The sequence below is a fragment of the Phaseolus vulgaris genome, chromosome 2 (assembly GCF_000499845.2).
Source record: "Phaseolus vulgaris cultivar G19833 chromosome 2, P. vulgaris v2.0, whole genome shotgun sequence".
Taxonomy (NCBI): domain Eukaryota; kingdom Viridiplantae; phylum Streptophyta; class Magnoliopsida; order Fabales; family Fabaceae; genus Phaseolus; species Phaseolus vulgaris.
In genome coordinates, this window is record NC_023758.2 from 34,632,150 (window position 1) to 34,650,970 (window position 18,821).

The 18,821-nt window shown below is 35.7% G+C and overlaps 1 protein-coding gene across 7 annotated transcripts in view; it reads right to left on the reverse strand.

Moving 5' to 3' along the window:
- Positions 1-18,821, reverse strand: part of LOC137811650 (sodium/hydrogen exchanger 8) — a 42,285-nt gene that overhangs the window by 6,631 nt on the left and 16,833 nt on the right. For all 7 annotated transcript variants that reach the window (XM_068613456.1, XM_068613454.1, XM_068613455.1 and 4 more), the window contains 4 exons: positions 18,286-18,333; positions 18,031-18,138; positions 17,225-17,456; positions 15,885-16,187 (listed from right to left, as the gene is read on the reverse strand). In XM_068613456.1, the coding sequence (XP_068469557.1) occupies positions 15,885-16,187; positions 17,225-17,456; positions 18,031-18,138; positions 18,286-18,333 (691 nt within the window). The remainder of the gene's footprint in view (positions 1-15,884; positions 16,188-17,224; positions 17,457-18,030; positions 18,139-18,285; positions 18,334-18,821) is intronic.

Below are 18,821 nucleotides of genomic sequence, written 5' to 3' on the forward strand. Positions count from 1 at the left end.
AACAGGTGGCACGATAGGCCCAACACAAACACTCGCTAGGATAGACTCAAAATGGCTCTGATACCATATTACAAAGTGGACTTTAAGCATAACTCAATCCCATAAAACTGGCTCAATGAGGTGAGGTTTGCACCCACTTATATACTATGAAAGGCTCTAATCTCTAGTCGATGTGGGATCTCCAACACACCCCCCTCACGCCGAGACTGTCAACTCGTGCGTGGGACTATATATCATGGGTGGTCAAATAGCGGCCCGATAGCGGGTGACACGATAGGCCCAACACAAACACTCGCTAGGATAGGTTCGAAATGGCTCTGATACCATATTACAAAGTGGACTTTAAGCATAACTCAACCCCATAAAATCGGCTCATGAGGTTGAGGTTTGCTTAAAGTCCACTTCGTAAAATGGTATCATAGTCATTTCGAGCCTATCCTAGCGAGTGTTTGTGTTGGGCCTATCGTGCCACCCGCTATCGGGCCGATATCGGACCACCCATAATATATAGTCTCACGCACAAGTTGACAGTCTCAGCGTGAGGGAGGTGTGTTGGAGATCCCACATCGACTAGAGATTAGAGGCTTTTATTATATATAAGTGGGTGCAAACCTCAACCTCATGAGCCGGTTTTATGGGGTTGAGTTAGGCTTAAAGTCAACTTCGTAATAAATTTATTTGGTATATTTGCTCCAGATTTAGAGTCTTTATGCCTGGAGATGTATTTCCTTTTATTAGTATTTTATTTCTCCGTTAAATACCAATGTATTCTTTCTTTTTGAGATTAAGAAAAGGAATTCCCTAACTACTGGTTACTGCCTACACATTTATTTAAATGGTATCAAAGCTTTAGGCTTTTCCTGGAGCTTTGGTCTCTTGTTTTTACCACTTACGACCTTCATTGCCATTTTATCTTCAAGAGGATACAACCTTAATTGCTGCAAATTCATCATAACAACCTTTATTCCTGTTTTCTCTTATTTGTAAAATCACCCATTGGTCAGCCATCTGCTGATTTGCATCTACATAACTTTTGACAAGTATTATGTCCACCAAAAAACTAACATATGACCTCAATTGTTTTGCAATACTTTTCCCGTCTTTGTGTGCTTTACAGGAGCAGGAGTTAGGGAGGAGGATTGGACTTGCTAAGGAAAGAAATGGACTTTACTACATCTCAAGAATTCAAAGTTGACCAATCCATGTCTCTATTTAGGATATCAAATAAAGACACTCTTTGGTTATACCACTATTGCTTAGGACATCCATCATTTTCATTTTTTGTTTTAAAAATTATGTTTCCTGTTTCCCCATTTATTTGAAAATCTAGATACCTCAAACCTGCATTGTAAGACTTAGCAATAATAGAAGTTCACAACCTTTCCAATTAATCCATAGTAATGTATTGGGACTATCTAGTATAACTAATATCTTTGCCGCATGTTGGTTTGTAATCTTTATTGCTGATTGCACTAGGGTTACATGGCTCTATTTGCCTAAACAAAAATCTGGCGTGAGCACTATTATTCCCAATTTTCATTCAATAATTCAAAATTAATTGGGAGTGAACATAAAAGGATTTAGGCCCTTGGGATTATTTCGACCAAATTGTGTCTACTTATTTTCAATCCAAAGGGTTTATTCATGACACTTCATGTGTCTATACTCACCAACAAAATGGAGTGGCAAAGAGGAAAAATAGGCACTTGTTTGACACCACTCGAGCACTTCTCTTTCAAGGGAAAGTTCCAAAAACTTATTGTAGAGAAGTTTCCTCACTGCTGCATATATGATAAATAGGCTTCCCTCCCATATACTAGAGAGAACAGAAGTCCTCTTGAAACCCTAAAAATCGTTTTCCCTTACTTTAAAAAAATAGTCTCATTCCTAGAATATTTGGGTGCACAACTTTTATACATATCCACAACCAAAATAGAGACAAACTTGATCCCCAGGCTGTTAGATAGGTTTTTTGCGGTTATTCAGCAACTCAAAAAGGTTACAAGTGTTACAATACAACCCTTCATCTAAAAAATTGTATATCTCCATTAATGTCACCTTCTTTGAAACTAATATTTTTTTCTCCAATGATGACTGCCAAGGAGTTCTTTTAGAAAATTGTGATGACCACCTTGAACCCTTTGGTCTCATAGCTCCAACTAAATCCTCCAAAAATGAACCTACAACTGAGCAAATTAATTCTGGAAAACTTAAAGTGATATTATCATTGATGCTATTGAACTACAACCAGAAAATACTAGAACAGTTACACAATAAGAAGAGCATTCCAGACATTCGCAAGTCCATGAATCCAATCCAAGTTCTAAACCTAAAACTACAAACAGAGTTGAACCAAAAAGTGAGAACACTCTCAACCCTCCATATGACCTTGATTTGCCAATAGCCATTAGAAAAAATACTAGAAACTGCACAAAACAACCTCTATATCCTTTATAAAATTATGTTTCTCTAGATAGATTCTTGGCTAGCCATAAAAGGTTCATTGTTAGTTTGAATTTATTGTTGTCCCTAACATTGTTACTAAAGCTTTGATAAAGAAAGAATGGAGAGATGCCATGAAAGTGCAAATGGTTTTATTGGAAAAGAAAATACTTAGGAAATTGTTGACAAACCCAAAGAAAACAATATTGTTGACCAGAGAAAATATTGTTTTTTTTTCTGGAACATCAGAGGTTTGGCTAATTCTAAATTCATGAATATGCTGGGAAATCTTGTTAGAAATCATAAACCAAGAATTATTTTTCTTGCTGAACCTATGACTGATTTTTCCAATGCTCACACTAGATTTTTTCAATCTTTTGATTTGACGCTGATTGCTTTTTCTTCTAACTCTGCCAAAGTTGCTAAGCTTTGGTGCCTTGGTGATGCTAATTTAAATATCACTGTGTTACATTCCTCTATGCAATATATTGCTATATCTGTTATGTTGCAGGGTATATCCTTGAATTTAGCTGGCTTATATGCACCCAATTTTTATATTAGGAGGCACTCCATTTGCTGGGTCCTGGTGCATTATTGGAGATTTTAATGTTGTCCTTTCATTTGAGGAATCTAAAGGGGGTAATCCTCCTCATAATATCTCTTGCACTGATTTTTGTATTTGGGTTGACACCAATAGTTTACTTGTTTTTCCATTTTCGGGCCCTTCTTTCACTTGGTCTAATGGTAGACTAGGTGGTAATGGAGTTAATAGAAAGCTAGACAGGGCTTTTGGTAACTTTGATTGTATTGATCACTTGGAAAGTTGCAGATATAATGTTCTCCCTAGAAATTGCTATGATCATCACTTCTTTCTATTTTTGATAATGTGGCTGTTAAGAGAACTTCTAGTTTCACATTTTTTAAAATATGGTTCCAGCACCCTGGCTTATTTTCTCTAGTCAAGGAATCTTGGGCTGATCCTGCTTTTGGTTGCCGTATGCTGGTTCTCCAAAGAAAGCTGCAAGGATTCAAGGTGGTTCTTAAAGCTTGGAACAAGGTGTACCAAATTATGGATTTTTACAAGCATATGGTACCTCTTCTGATTAATGGATGAAAGTTTCTAAAATTCTTTTCTTCACTGATGATAACCGTCCTTTCAATGGTAAAACTATTTTAGGCTGCAATAAGGGTTCTATTCCTTTTAATTATCTTGGTGTTCCAACTTTTGTTGGTGCTCCTAAGTTTTGTTATTTTCAGCATTTTCCTTATCAGAATTGCATTTGAATTTCAGGTAATATGTCTAAAAAATGTATGTCTAATCATATGGATGACTTCTCTGTCTTGAAGTTTTTTGGCATTAGCACCAGACCTAGTAAGGTCTATATTCTTGTGCAAGTGTATTGGGACTTCCCTACTATGGACTGGATTAAAGGGAATACTGAAGGTGCTGCTCGGGGGTTTCCTGGCCCTGCTGGTTGTGGGGGTACCTTCAGAGGAAGTCGCAAAAAATATATTGGTGGGTATTCTGCTTTTTTGGAAATGAGAATGCCTTGTATGCTGAGGCGATGGAGCTATTCTTGCCATTGAACATGCTAAGAGTGTTGGTTTCAGAAAGCTTTGGTTGGAGAGTGATTCTACTTTGGTATGTCATGCTTTTTTCTTTTGTTGATGTGGTTCCTTGGACACTTTGAGGGAGGTGGAGAAGGTGTATGCAACTATGTGTTGGCATAGACTTCAAAGTTTCTCATATTTTTAGGAAACACAATAATTGTGCAGATAAATTGGCTAATATGGGTGTTGATAATCAAGACTTTGCCTGATACTTAGTTATGCCTTTTTGTCCTAGTTTGGATTTTTTCCATAACAGATACCAATTTTCTTTATTCCGTGTTTAGGTTGTGTTCCTTTTTATTACATGGTTTTGGTTTGGTCCCCCATATTTTGTATTCCTTTCTTTTGTCTTTTATGTTATGTTTCATGTGATGACAAATGATTAGTGGATTTTGAGGTGTCAGTCTAGTTAAAATGTCAAAATTCATGGTGATGCCTAGCATGAGTTTTTAAAAATTAGAAAATGGATATTCAAAGTAAGATATAAGGTTGATGAGTCTATTGAAAGGTACAAATAGAGGTTGGTCGCCAAGGGATACACTCAAACTTTTGGAATAGACGACTGGGAGACTTTTGAACTAGTTGCTAAGATGAATAATGTAAGGATTTTTTTGTCCTTGTAGTTCACTTTGATTGAAAAATTCTACAAAATGATCTTAAAAATGCCTTTCTACATGGTGACCCAGAAGATGAAATCTATATGAATATTCCACCTGAGTTTGAAGGAGATAGAACAAATAATGTGTGCAGACAGAAAAAGGCTCTTTATGGACTTTAATTGGAAGATTCACAAAAGCTATGAAGGGATTTGGCTACAAACAAAGTCAAGGAGATCACACTTTGTTTACAAACCATTTAGAGAAAGAAGGGGTAAAGTTTATGTTGATGACATTATAGTGACCGGAAATGATGAAAAAAAGAAGGAAGAATTGAAATAAAGACTAGTCGAGGAATCTGAACTAAAGGAGCTAAGAAGATTAAAGTATTTTTTAGGGTTTGAAGTAGCTTACTCTAACCAGGGAATTGTCATAAAAATATATAACTGATTTGGAGGTAGAAACTAGGAAAGACGAAGGTTTAGTATGCATGTCATACATTTCGTCCAAGCATAAGATGGTTGATATGCTGACAAAATGACTCAATTCCTCAGATTTCCATAATGTCATAACCAAGTTGGGAATGGAAGACATTCTCAACTTGAGAAGGGGTGTTGAATTGTGAGGGCAAATATTGCACATTTATTGTACAATAAATATAGATTGATTGGATAATAAATATAGATTTGTTTATAAGAAATCCCTAAAATTAAGGGGTTGGGATTAGATGTTTATTTGGTAGATTTGCTCCAAATTTGGAGTCTTGATGTTTAGAGATTTATTTCCTTTTATTAGGATTTCGTTTTTTCCTTTAAATACTAGTGCATTGTTTCTTTATGAGATAAAGAAAAATAATTCCATAATTATTACTTATGAGATAAAGAAATCCTAATAATGAGGATTTCACATTTTGTTCATTTTTCCTACATTTATTTGACTTATAATGATAATTTCTGAAATTAAATTGTTTAGGACAACTTGCTAGGACATATATAATTTGTTATATTTGATATTCTTAGGTGGAATTCTTTTTTATTTCTATTACAGGTTATTAAGGAAATGTATTCCCTTATATAGTGTTCTGATGACACTAGGTAGGAGATTACAAAAATTGATCGTGTGTAAACTAGAGATTCCAGCAAAGATAAGGAAAGGGATCCTTTTGAAGGTAAACTTGTTTACCTTGTTCGTTTGTATTATTTGATTCTTGAAGAAATAAAGAGATATTTTGGAGTGTTATTGTTCCAAAATTAGGGAGGTGTTCTTATTTTCAAGCAAGGACAATTCAAGAAAGTGAGTCCTAACAACTGGTCTAACCTGTCGGATACATTTCACTATCAAAAAATGATTTGGAACTTTGGAAAAAAGTAGTAGGCAAGATGAAGACCAATATGGAGTATATCAAGAATCTTTTGTTGCAGATGAATGAAAGGAAGCCTCATTTTGTTGTTAGAACTAATTTAGTAAGTAGGAACAGGAGGTACTCAGAGAGAGAAGCATAGACAAAAGTTTTGGGATCAAGAAAGTTTACCCACTTTTAAAGGAAAAGACCCATTGCGGTGTTGGCACATGCTAAAAAAACTTTAGGTACAAGAAGTAAAACGTTCAAAGAAACCAAAGATTGTTTTTATTAGTGCATTGATTCTAGTATTTGAGACAAAAATCCAAGGATTTACTTGAGAAATGTACAAATAATAGAGAATGAATTTCAGAACTTAATTCCTTCTCTTAGGTTCTCATATTTATAATGACATTGGAAGTTTAGATACAATGAATGAAGGAAAGAGAAAATAATAAGAAAGGCCACATCTAGGATTAAGTACAACACAAAACACATAACAACTTTTCAATAAAGTCTATTTAAGGTGATATGGTCCTCTCAAAGAATTTGCTAGCGCATCTACAAGTTAATCATTGTATTTGAGAAACTCAATGCATATTTCTTTGGACAATAGCTTTTCCTGAACAAAATGACAGTTGATTTCTATGTATTTAGTCCTTGCATGGTATTAAAGGAAAAGAAAGAATAGGGTAAATCCCTTGTGTATATTGAACACATAGGGTTATGTTTATATAGGAAAAAGAAACATATAGGCTAAGCCCATTACATAAATATGAGATATCTAACAATATCTATAATATCTCATAATATCTAATTATATCTAATAATATCTAACACTCCCCCTCAAGCTGGTGCATATAGATCATATGTACCCAGCTTGTTACAAATGTAATCAATCCTAGGTCCTCGTAAGGGTTTAGTAAAAATATCTGTTAATTGATTATTTGAATTAACAAACTCAGTCTTGATATCTCCTGATATAATCTTTTCTCGAATGAATGACAATCAATCTCAATATGTTTTGTCCTTTCATGAAAAACTGGATTTGAGCTAATATGCAGAGCAGCCTGATTATCACATATCAGTGTCATTTGAGTAACCTCTCCAAATTGCAATTCTTTAAGTAACTGTTTAAGCCAAATAAGCTCACAAGTAGCCGAGGCCATAGCTCTATATTCTGCTTCTGCACTAGATCTTGCCACAACACTTTGTTTCTTGCTCTTCCAAGAGATCAAGTTATCACCAATGGAGACACAATAACCAAAAGTTGACCTTCTATCAGATGGAGATCCTGCTCAATCAGCATCTGAATAACAAACGACTTTAGTATGGTTATTATGACCATATAACAAACCTTTACCAGGAGAGCCTTTAATATACGAATGACTGCATTCCAATGATCTTCACATGGAGAATTAAGAAATTGACTCACCACACTGACTGCAAAGGAAATATCAGGACGAGTAACAGTGAGATAGTTCAATCTTCCAACTAATCTCCTGTACTTCTCAGGATCTGAAAGAGGCTTCCCCTGATTGGGTAGAAGCTTGACGTTGGGATCCATGGGAGTATCAACAGATTTCGAATTCATCAACCCAATTTTCTCCAAAATATCTAATGCGTATTTTCTTTGAGAGATAACAATACCAGTATTGGATTGTGCTACCTCAATCCCCAAGAAATATCTGAGTTTGCCAAGATCTTTGGTCTGAAAGTGTTGACAAAGGTGTTGTTTTACTTGTGAGATGCCATGGTGATCACTGCCTGTAAGAACAATGTCATCAACATATACTATAAGATAGATACACCCAGCACTCGAGTGACGATAAAAAACTGAATGATCTCCTTCACTGCGAGTCATACCAAATTGTTGAACATCATTGCTAAATTTTCCAAACCAAGCCCTAGGAGACTGCTTGAGGCCATATAAGGATTTGCGAAGACGACATACCAATCTAGAAGACTCCCCCTGAGCAACAAAACCGGGAGGTTGCTCCATATAAATTTCTTCCTGCAAATCCCCATTAAGAAAAGCATTTTTAACATCCAGTTGATAAAGAGGCCATTGTTGAAGAGCAACCATAGCTATGAATAAGCGAACAGAGGCCATCTTTGCTACTGGAGAAAAAGTATCACCATAGTCTAAACCAAAAATTTGGGTATAACCCTTAGCCACAAGACGAGCTTTGAGACGATCAATAGTACCATCAGGACCAACTTTAATAGCAAAAATCCACCTGCAACCAACAACAGATTTCTTAGATGGTAAAGGAACAAGTTCCCAAGTTCCATTATTTTGAAGCGCTCCCAAGTTCCATTATTTTGAAGTGCATTCATTTCATCAAGCATGGCCTGACGCCAACCAGGATGAGCTAAGGCATCACCTACAGATTTTGTAATGGATACAGAAGAAATAGACGAAAGGCAGGTATAAAAGTGTTGCGATAGTCTATGGTAACTCAAAGCAGTATAATGTGGAGAGGGATTACGAGTAGAACGTATACCTTTACGGATAGCAATAGGAAGATCAGGTTCAACAGTCGGAGGTTCAACTATAGGAGCCGGAGGGGGATGAGGTGTTGTCATCAGAATAGAGTCTGCTGATGGACGATGAGACGGTTGACGACGACTATACACCTGAAGAGTTGGCGGCGGTGGTGAATTGTTAGGTGCACTAGGCACAACAAGAGGAATATTAACTTGATTAGATGAAGAAATTGAAGGAGAAGGACAAGACTTAAAGTAAAGGGAAGATTCACTGAAGGTGACATCTGCTGAAATAAAGTAACGGTTTAAAGACGGTGAGAAACATTTATATCCTTTTTGTGATCTAGTGAACCCTAAAAAGACACATTTGTGTGACTTAGGAGATAATTTATCAAGACCAAGACTAAAATTATGAACAAAACATGTGGACCCAAAAACTTTGGGAGGTAAAGAGTGGAGAGGGTCATGTGGAAATAAAATAGAATGAGGAATTTTGTTATCTAAAACTGAAGATGGCATGCGATTAATGAGATAACATGCACTAAGAACAGCATCACCCCAAAAACGCTGAGGAACATCACCATGGATTAAAATAGTACGAGTTGTTTCAACAAGATGTCTATTCTTGCGCTCAGCTACCCCATTTTGTTGAGGTGTATAAACACATGAAGTTTGATGAAGAATACCATGAGAAGCCATAAAATTTTTAAAAGAATAAGAAAGATACTCACGTCCATTATCACTGCGCAAAATTCGGATGGAAATTCCAAATTGATTTTTAATTTCATTGTAAAATATAGAAAACAACTCAGAACGGTTTTTCATTAAAAATACCCAAGTACATCTTGAATAATCATCAATAAAAGTAACAAAATACTGAAATCCTAAATTAGACTTAATACGACTTGGTCCCCAAATGTCAGAGTGAACTAAGGCAAAAGGAGATGAAGCACGTTGTGAGACACTACGAGAAAAAGAACTACGAATGTGTTTCCCTAACTGACACGACTCACACGATAAAGTAGACACATTAGACAAACTTGGAACAAGCTGTTGCATCTTGGCAAGACTATGATGACCCAACCGAGCATGAATGAGAGATGGAGAATCCATAATTGCGCCAACATGTGCAGAGATCTGTAGTTGATAAAGTCAATGAGACTCACATCCGATGACAATCATCCGTCCCGAACTCTGGTCCTGTAAAGTAACAAAATCTTTGGTAAAAGAAATAACACAGTCAAGGGAACGAGTAAGATGACTAATGGATAATAAATTAAATGGAGACCTAGGGACATAAAGAACATTATCAATAGATAAAGATGAAAAAAGATTAATAGTACCAACACCATGTGATAGTACCCTATATCCATTGGCCATGGTAACTGAAGGTAAATAACCCGTAGTAGATAGGGAAGAGAAAAAAGATTTATTACCAGTAATGTGATCAGTGACACTTGAATCTAGAACCCAAGGGCCATGGGAAGTGGAGTGAGTGAGGCCAACAAAAGATGTACCTGAATGTGCAACAGAAGCCGTTGAACTAGGGTTCTGACGATCCTCATACCATTTAAGAAATTCATTGAAAATAGCAGGCTGGCCTGGGGTATAAATTGAAGTATGGTCCATGGTAGAAGGTTGCACAGGGGCAATTTGAGCAACCGCAACAGATCTAGGAGGACGACCGTGTAAGACATAACATCTATCAATTTTGTGGCCATGTTTGCCACAATGGTCACACTTGTGACGCCCTTTGCCCGACTTGTGAGGGCGAGTACGATCATTATGCTGAGAGACTAAAGCAGAAGAGTCATCAACATGAGACGTTATATCAGCGGTGTGTTTACCTGGCACGCGCAAAAGGGTAGAACAAGTGGAAGTAAAATTGGGCACAATAGGAGATCCCAAAATTTGATCACGAACGTGAGAATAATCATCAGGAAGACCATGTAAACCCAATAACATGAAGAACTTGGATCTTTGTTCTAGTTCTTGAGAAGGAGTAGAGGCAGGAGGTAATAACTCATTAAAATCATGAAGAAGAGCATGAAGTTTACCTAGATATTCTGCCATTGTACCATTAAGACGTTTGGGAGCAACAATTGTGAAAAGATTTTGACACACACCATAAAGACGTTAAGTATCATTGGTGTATAATAATTTTGCTTGTTCCCAAACTTCTGAACATGTCTCATAGGTACGAAAAATTTGTTTTAAAGATGAGTGAATGGTCGATTTGATAACAATGCATAATTGAGCATCAATTTTTGACCAACGGACAACCTCATTTTCAGCAAGAGTAGGATGAGTAAGATGATCAACATAACTTTGACTCTTAAGCCATAATTTAATATCTGATGCCCAAGTGTCATAATTGGTTCCATCCAATTTGTCAATGGAAAGATGAACATTGACGTAATTAGTATAAATAGATGAATCCGTCATAATGACTGCAGAAGAAGCCACAGTGGTAGCGGCAGCAGAAGAAGCCATAGTGGCAGCGGAAGCGGAAGAAGCCATAGAAGATAAGGACAAATCCAGTCACCGGTTAATTGGCGGGAGCAACAAAGATGAAGGCTCCGACAGCGATTCCGACAACATCTCCGGCGAGATTCCGGCGGCGGCTCCGGCGAAGGTCCGGCGAGACAGTGGGGTGGTGGCTGGAAAATTCCAGTGAATAGTGGGTTCACCAATAAAAATTGAACCATAAACCCTAACCTTATGCTCTAGATACCATATTAAAGGAAAAGAAAGAATAGGGTAAATCCCTTTTGTATATTGAACACATAGGGTTATGTTTATATAGGAAAAAGAAACATATGGGCTAAGCCCATTACATAAATATGAGATATCTAACAATATCTATAATATCTCATAATATCTAATTATATCTAATAATATCTAACACATGGAATACTGGATTGGAAGCAATGTGAAGAGAAACTTGGTTATCACAATACATCTTCATTTGCTGAACATCATAAAAATCTAATTCTTGGAAGAACTATTTTACTCATACAAGCTCACAATTGAGAGATGCCATTGTCCTATACTCAACTTCAACAATTGATTGGGCAAATACATTTCATTTCTAGTTTTTTTTTTTTTCAAGAGATAATATTTCCTCTAATGAAAACACAATATCTTATAATAAAGCGTCTATCCATACGAGAATCTGCCCAATCAACATTGCAATATCCAGAGATTTTGGTATTCCCTATTCATAAAATAGACCTTGTCCTAGAGCCTTTTTGAGGTACCATAGAATACAAATGATAACATTCCAAAGATCAATACAAGGATTTTGCATAAACCGACTTCCAACAACAATTGCAAAAGACATATTTGGTCTAGTAATGGTTAGATAAGTTTTCCAATCAGTATTCTATATCTTTTAGGGTTAGAGAAAAGTTTTCTTTATTTTGTTATATCTTATTTGGATTCATAGGACAATCCACTGGTTTACAATCAATCATACTTGTCTCTTTTAGGATGTCTAGAGGATATTTCTTTTGAGAAATTACAACACCTTCCTTTGATTGGGCTACTTCAATGCCCAAAAAGTATTTGAGACTTCTAAGACAGAGTTGCATCTTCTTTCAGTTCTTTTTAGAAAAGAAAACTGAACATGTTTTCCTAATTGACATGACTCGCATTCTAGGACTTAGAGTTTGCGAAGTTCAGGAATCATCCTTTTTAATTTTCATAAATGTAGATGACCCTAGTGATCATTCAAAAGCTTAGGAGATGGGGATGCTAAACAAGACATTGATGGTCTACTACAAAGATAGTAGAGTCCTCTAGATTCATGTCCTTTACCAATCAATCGATATGTGCCTTGCTCTTGTAAAGAACTTTCTACAAAGGTTATGGAACAATTTAAAGATTTGTTTAATTGACTTAAGGAAATTAGGTTAAAAGGACAATTAGGGACAAGAAGAACATGCTTTAGGTTTAAGGAGGGAGAAAGGGAGATTTGACCTACTCCCTTTGAAGTAACTTTGGATCCATTGGTTAAAGTAATAACATGCAGAATATTAGGTTGAGAAATAGAAGAAAATAAGGAAGCTATTACCAAAAATGTGATTTGAAGCATTTGAATCAATTTTCTATGAACTTTGACACTCCAAGGTTTGAGAATGCAAGCTTTTGACAAGATAGAATGGGTGAAAGGTTGTGCTTGGCTGCCAGACTTTAACTTAAGATATTTTTTTATTAGTAAATTATGTTTGTTGCCTTCTTAGGAGAGCCGCATAAGGAAAATCACTTATTTCAAGTGTGGTCAATTCTTCTACAAAAGGAGCATTTAGGACATTTGCACCTGCTTTGAGTAAAGGAATCCATCAATAATCAAAATTAAAACAACCTTAGGGATCTAAATTAACACCCAAATCAGAAGGCCAACATACTGAACCCATTGTAAAAACTACAATGGTCGTTCCCGAAAGACAAAGGAGAGATAAATTGTGAGGAATCCTTGATGTCACACCAAACAGTACCGAGACAAAGAACCAAGGGTGGAAATGTGCTTAGAAGGCTCAGTCAGGTCGAACGGTGGTGGTCTAAAAGGATTCTGACCACTGGAAGGTGATGCGTGAGAAACACGCCTAGGTCAATCGAGAAGAAAACTACGGTTGGCAGTGTGTCTAACAAAGTTTGGACATGCGACCATCGGGTTGGATCGTGCTCCTTAAGACACACCAAACCCTGACTTCGGCGAATGATATTGTGGTGGCATACAATGACCAAATGGTGTTTTCTTTAACAAACATATAGAGACAGGTAGAGTGGGATTAACCCTCTCTGATACTAACTTGAGAAAAATACAAAATAATAAAGAATGAATTTGAAAGCTTAATTCCCCTTTCTTAGGTTCTTATATTTATAGAGACTGTAATCACATTTGTAAACACATCAGAAATACATCTCATCTATTTCTTTGAACTAAGATGACCTATTCTAACAAATCCATCTTGGAAAGAATATTTTGAAGCATTGATGAAATGATTTGGAGAATAGGTAAGTGGAGAAATATGTGAAAGGCCATTGATGGATTTATCGAATAAGGGAGAATTGTAAAGCGACGCAAGAGAGTGCTAAAGCTTTTACCACGTTACAAGAAGCTATCACCACTTCTCCGATTCTACCTATGACAGATTTTTCAGAAACATTCTCCATAGAGTGTGATGCATCAGGAAAAGGAATAGGCGTTGTCATACAAGATAAAAAAACCTATTGTGTTTTTTAGCAAAGCCTTGGAAGATTCTACACTTACAAAATCAATCTATGAGAAAGAATTGATGGCTTTGGTACTAGCTATTCAACATTGGAGACCATACATATTAGGTCATAAATTCACTACATTTATAGACTAGGAAAGTTTAAGAAATCTCCTGTAGCAGAGAATTACCATTCTAAACCAACAAAATTGGTTTGCAAAACTGATAGGGTTGAATAGTGTAGAAGGTAGGTGCTTCCCACTGAATTGGAAATGCTTTGTAATGGAGGAGTGAGGATAAAGAGATGCATGCCATATCAAGACCTTTTTGGACAAACATTGTAGAGATCGACGAGGAGCTTAGAAAAAATGTATTTTTGGCCAAAATTGTGGAAGATTTGAAACAAAACCTGGATTCACATCGATGCTACTCTTTGGAGCAAAGCATAATGTTGGAGATTCCACATCGACTAGAGATTAGAGCATTTCATAGTATATAAGTGGGTTCAAAGCTCAACTTATAAGCCAATTTTATAAGGTAGAGTTACGCTTAAAGTTCACTTTTTAATATGGTATCATAACCATTTCGAGCCTATTTAAACGAGAGTTTGTTGGGCTTATCAGGCCACCCATTATCAGACCGCTATCAGACAACTAATACTATATAGTTCCATGCACGAGTTGACAGTCTCAGCGTGAGGGGGATATGTTGGAGATTCCACATCGACTAGAGACTAGAGCATTTCATAGTATATAAGGTAGTGCAAACCTTACCTTATAAGTCAGTTTTATAAGGTTGAGTTAGGCTTAAAGTCCACTTCTTAATACAGACTGTATTACAAAGCTAGCGTTCCATGGGTTTCTAACTTTGTCCAAGAATTTCATACAACCCATACAGGGGTGACATTTGGGTATTTACTATAGAAGAATGACACAATAATTTTTCTGGATTGGCATGAAGGGAACAATAATATAATATGTAGCAGTTTGTCATGTATGTCAAAGAAGTAAATACCAGGCTTTATCCTCAGCAGAGTTACTGCAACCACTGCCCATTCCTACATCTGTATGGGAGGAAATCAGTATCGATTTTATTGTAGCTCTTCCTAAATCTGAAGGTTTGATACAGTGATGGTGGCTGTGGATAGACTGAGTAAATATGATTTTCATTTTGCTCAAGCATCCATATACTGCAATATCTATAGCTGAGATTTTTGTTAAGGAAATCGTTAGATTCCATGGGGTGCTAATCTCATGAAGTGACAAAGATCCTACTCTTGTGAGTTTATTTTGGTAGGAATTTTTCAGATTACAGAGAACTACTTTGAACAAGAGTACAATTTACCACCCAGGGTCAGATGGGCAAACTGAATTTCTGAACAGAATATTAGAAACCTATCTCAGGTACTTTTGTCTGGAACAGCCAAAGTCTTCAGCAGAATGTATTCCAAGGGTTGAGTATTGGTACCTTACCAATTTCCTAGGAGCTGCACACTACACTCCATTTGAAGTGGTTAATGGAAGACCACCTCCTTCCTTGGCTAAGGACCCTGGAAGAAGCTACATGGGCAGACATATCCTCTGTCAAAGATCAATTACCATCTTTTAACCTTAAGGACAAGGTTGTTTCGGAGCAGGGAGGAATTGTTGTATTCTGGATACTTGATAAACCTTTACAGCTTTATTATAGGAGAAAGAAAGGATTACATAAAGGATAGATATAGTTTGTTATATCTGTTATTGTTAGTTGGAATTCTTTTATATTTTTATTATAGGTTATTTGGGAAATATATTCCTTTATATAGTGTCTTGGTGACACCACGTAGGGGTTAGAAAATTCAATTGTGTAAACTGGTGATTCCAGTGTAGAAAAGGAGAGGGCTCCTTTAAAGGGTAAAATTGTTTACCATGTTCGCTTGTATAGCTTGTTTCTTGAAGAAATAGAGAGCTATTTCAGTGTAATTGTTCTAAGAAGAGAAAGATGTTCTTATTTTCAAGCTATAGTTTGGCAAATCAAGAAAGTGAGTCCTAACAGTTTTCAACATTTCTCCTAAAGAAATAAGTTAACACAGCTACTAAGCACAAAAAAACAAAAATGGAAAAAACATGAAGTAAAAGGAAAGAAAATTTGAAAACTGGCAATAGTAGTATTAGGATAAATAGACAAATTAATGAGGTAGACTTGTACCTATGAAGTCGTGTAATTGTTGTCGAGCAATTCTGTGAGCACGAAGAAACGCAGCACAAATATAACATGCAGATTCCAACCTTTGCACAGTGAAGTATGTCACTAACTTCGGTGGGAACATACTGGACTGTAGAAACTTGTAGTAACTCGGGAAGTGGACGCTAGATTTTAAACCTTTCCAGTCAAATAGAGGCTCAGAAGAAGCCAAATCTATTGCTTCCTCTACGGACAACATTAGGATATTAGCTGTTGTTTGAGAAATTCTTCCTTCATCAAGCATCTCCCAGTAAGCAGCTTGTACACCTAATATGAGTAATAAGTTCTGAAATTAGGCATGATATTGGTATATGGTAAAAACAAGGCTCATCAAAGGACTTAGCCAGCAAGAGACTACCAAAGACTGACTTAGTTGAGAATGTATTTCTCTGTAAATGTGCCTGCCTGTCAAAAGTTTACTAACTTAACATGAGTTAACAAAGCAATCTTTGTAAAGTATTGCATATATATACACCACCAAGAAAACAATAGTTGCATCTTCTTAACTTAGGCCTTAAGGCAAACACACACGATCATCATCAATAATTCTAAGCGCTGTCACATCATAGCAAATACAATGATTATAACAAATAGTTTAATCCGGGTCAGCTACATGATGATGGATCACACATTGTCATAAAATTCAGTTAATAACCAAATTCTAATATTATTAGTCACCAAGACATTGATTGTATTCTAATAATTTCCTTCAATGTCTTTCTTGATCTCTCCACCCATTCTCACAAGTTTAAAAATCACGTCATCTACTCTCCTGATAACATATCCATCCATCAAAATTGAAGTTGATCATATCGAGACTTTTATTTGCAGAGATTGGTTGCTAGAAAATTAAATATTAACCAAAAGGTCTTTTCTAATAGCAACTGTACATGCTACAAAACTGAAAGTACAAAAGAAACACAAGACGAGCAACTGAAAAGCTAATGCAAACATATTACCTTTATCTTTGAATTGAACAAGTTTCAAATAAATTTCTTGAATACAGTGTGGAAGAATGAATGCATAAAAAACTTAATTAAATTGAAAAGGCTTTAAGCATAATCCCCCAAAACATACTTGTCCTTACAGATGCAAGATGTCTTATGATTATTTGTCTTTCCTTTACTTTTAACTTGAAAAATTTATGGACTGTAAGAATTTAAGATGCAGTTAATCAAACAGAAACACAAGGTACAGACCTGATGAAGTTCCTTCTGTTGTAAAAAATGACACAAACAATGAAATACTATAAACTATAAAGTTAAAAAATTTAAGGACTGAAGTTAATGTAAATGTTCCCATACCATTCAGAAGGCGCACTCGTATATCTTTCAAGTTCATAGGATCTAGGTGACTATCCTTTTCAGGTGCACCATGAGGGTGAACACGTTCACCTTCAATGTCATTTAAGCAAGAGATGTATCTCTTCACTGAGGGCCAGTCAGCAGGCCCAAGTTCCTCATCATCTCCTAGTTCACTGAAAGCCTCTAATGCCTTGTCTAACATTTCATGCTTTGTAAAGTCAAGGATACGTCTCTGTTATTAAATGTGCAAAGCATGAGGATCAGACCAAATATAAGTCAGAAAAAGAGAACGAGGTGATATAGGGATATTCTTCATTTGGAATCAATTTGCAAGCATTTATACAAATTTAGAAGCTTTACTTTGTTTCTAACAATCTACTTTATTTGTGTTTAAAGTTATGTAACCCTCCAATCGTTATATAAATTATAATAGCTATGAAGCCCATTTACTCAAAAAATGACAGAGTAACTGTAAACCCATTAGGATATATCATTTGCTTGCAAAATAAACTTGACAGCACTGCTGCATTTTTTAAGCTTCCTTGGCTCACTAGTTTATTTTTATTGTTTATTATTGATACTCTATGTCATTGAAACAACAAGTGCAAATACATGTATATCAGCAAAGTATATGGATGAGATATTTTTCAAGGTACTTTCTTAGATTTAAGAGAAGAGAAGAGAGACCAACAAATAGGATAAAAACCTGAAGACATTAGTGAATTAATAAAGTACAAGATATCAAAACATTTCTTCTCTCAAAACAAGAACAAAAGTTGAACATAGAAGATGAGAAAAATCCTGACCTTAGCTGCTGATAAATTATCCATGCCAAGGTAGCGTAAAATGAGTTGTGTGGTTGACCCATTTACTACAAGTGTTAAAAACACAGTCCCACCAGTGAAGAAAACAAACTATACAATAAAAAAACAATTGAGTCAGTTCACAAAGACAATTAAGTTATCAAGGATTTCAGGGTTGTGATGACCTAGAAAAATCTTAGAGGAGCCATGCATTTGAAACTTATAAGTGTTACATTAATCATTAATTGAAAAGCATACCAGTGTTCCTGTCTCCGGAGTCAACTCAACTGATTTGCCACTCGAACGCTAAACCAATAAAAAATTTAATAATTAAAAGATTTAATTACAAGCAGATGGACATGAATGTGTGTGATAGCCATATAGGAGCACCTTTTCCTTGATTTTCTTAACATATATTATTAACCAAAAGAATTTCTGTAGAATTTGTTCTAGAGAATAGATAGACATATAGCATATGTCTATCCTTAAGTTGGTAATTAATTATGATGAACCTTTTAAATAGAAATGTCATTTTGAAATACATTTAGTTGAGACTAATTCCAAGATAATATTGTATGTGTTTGACCTTGTTTCAATAAGCAAGTAAATATGAAAAAAAATATGTTAAAGTTGAATTGCAGTTTTAGCCCTTTTGGTAACATAAATCTGAGATTTTTGGTTTCTTAGGTTCTATTGTGCCAATTGAGTCCGTCAAGATTCTTCAATTAAATATCAAGTTCCTTTATCTTGATTTGATCCAATTTAGAGTCATCTATTAGCTCAAAATAAAAAGG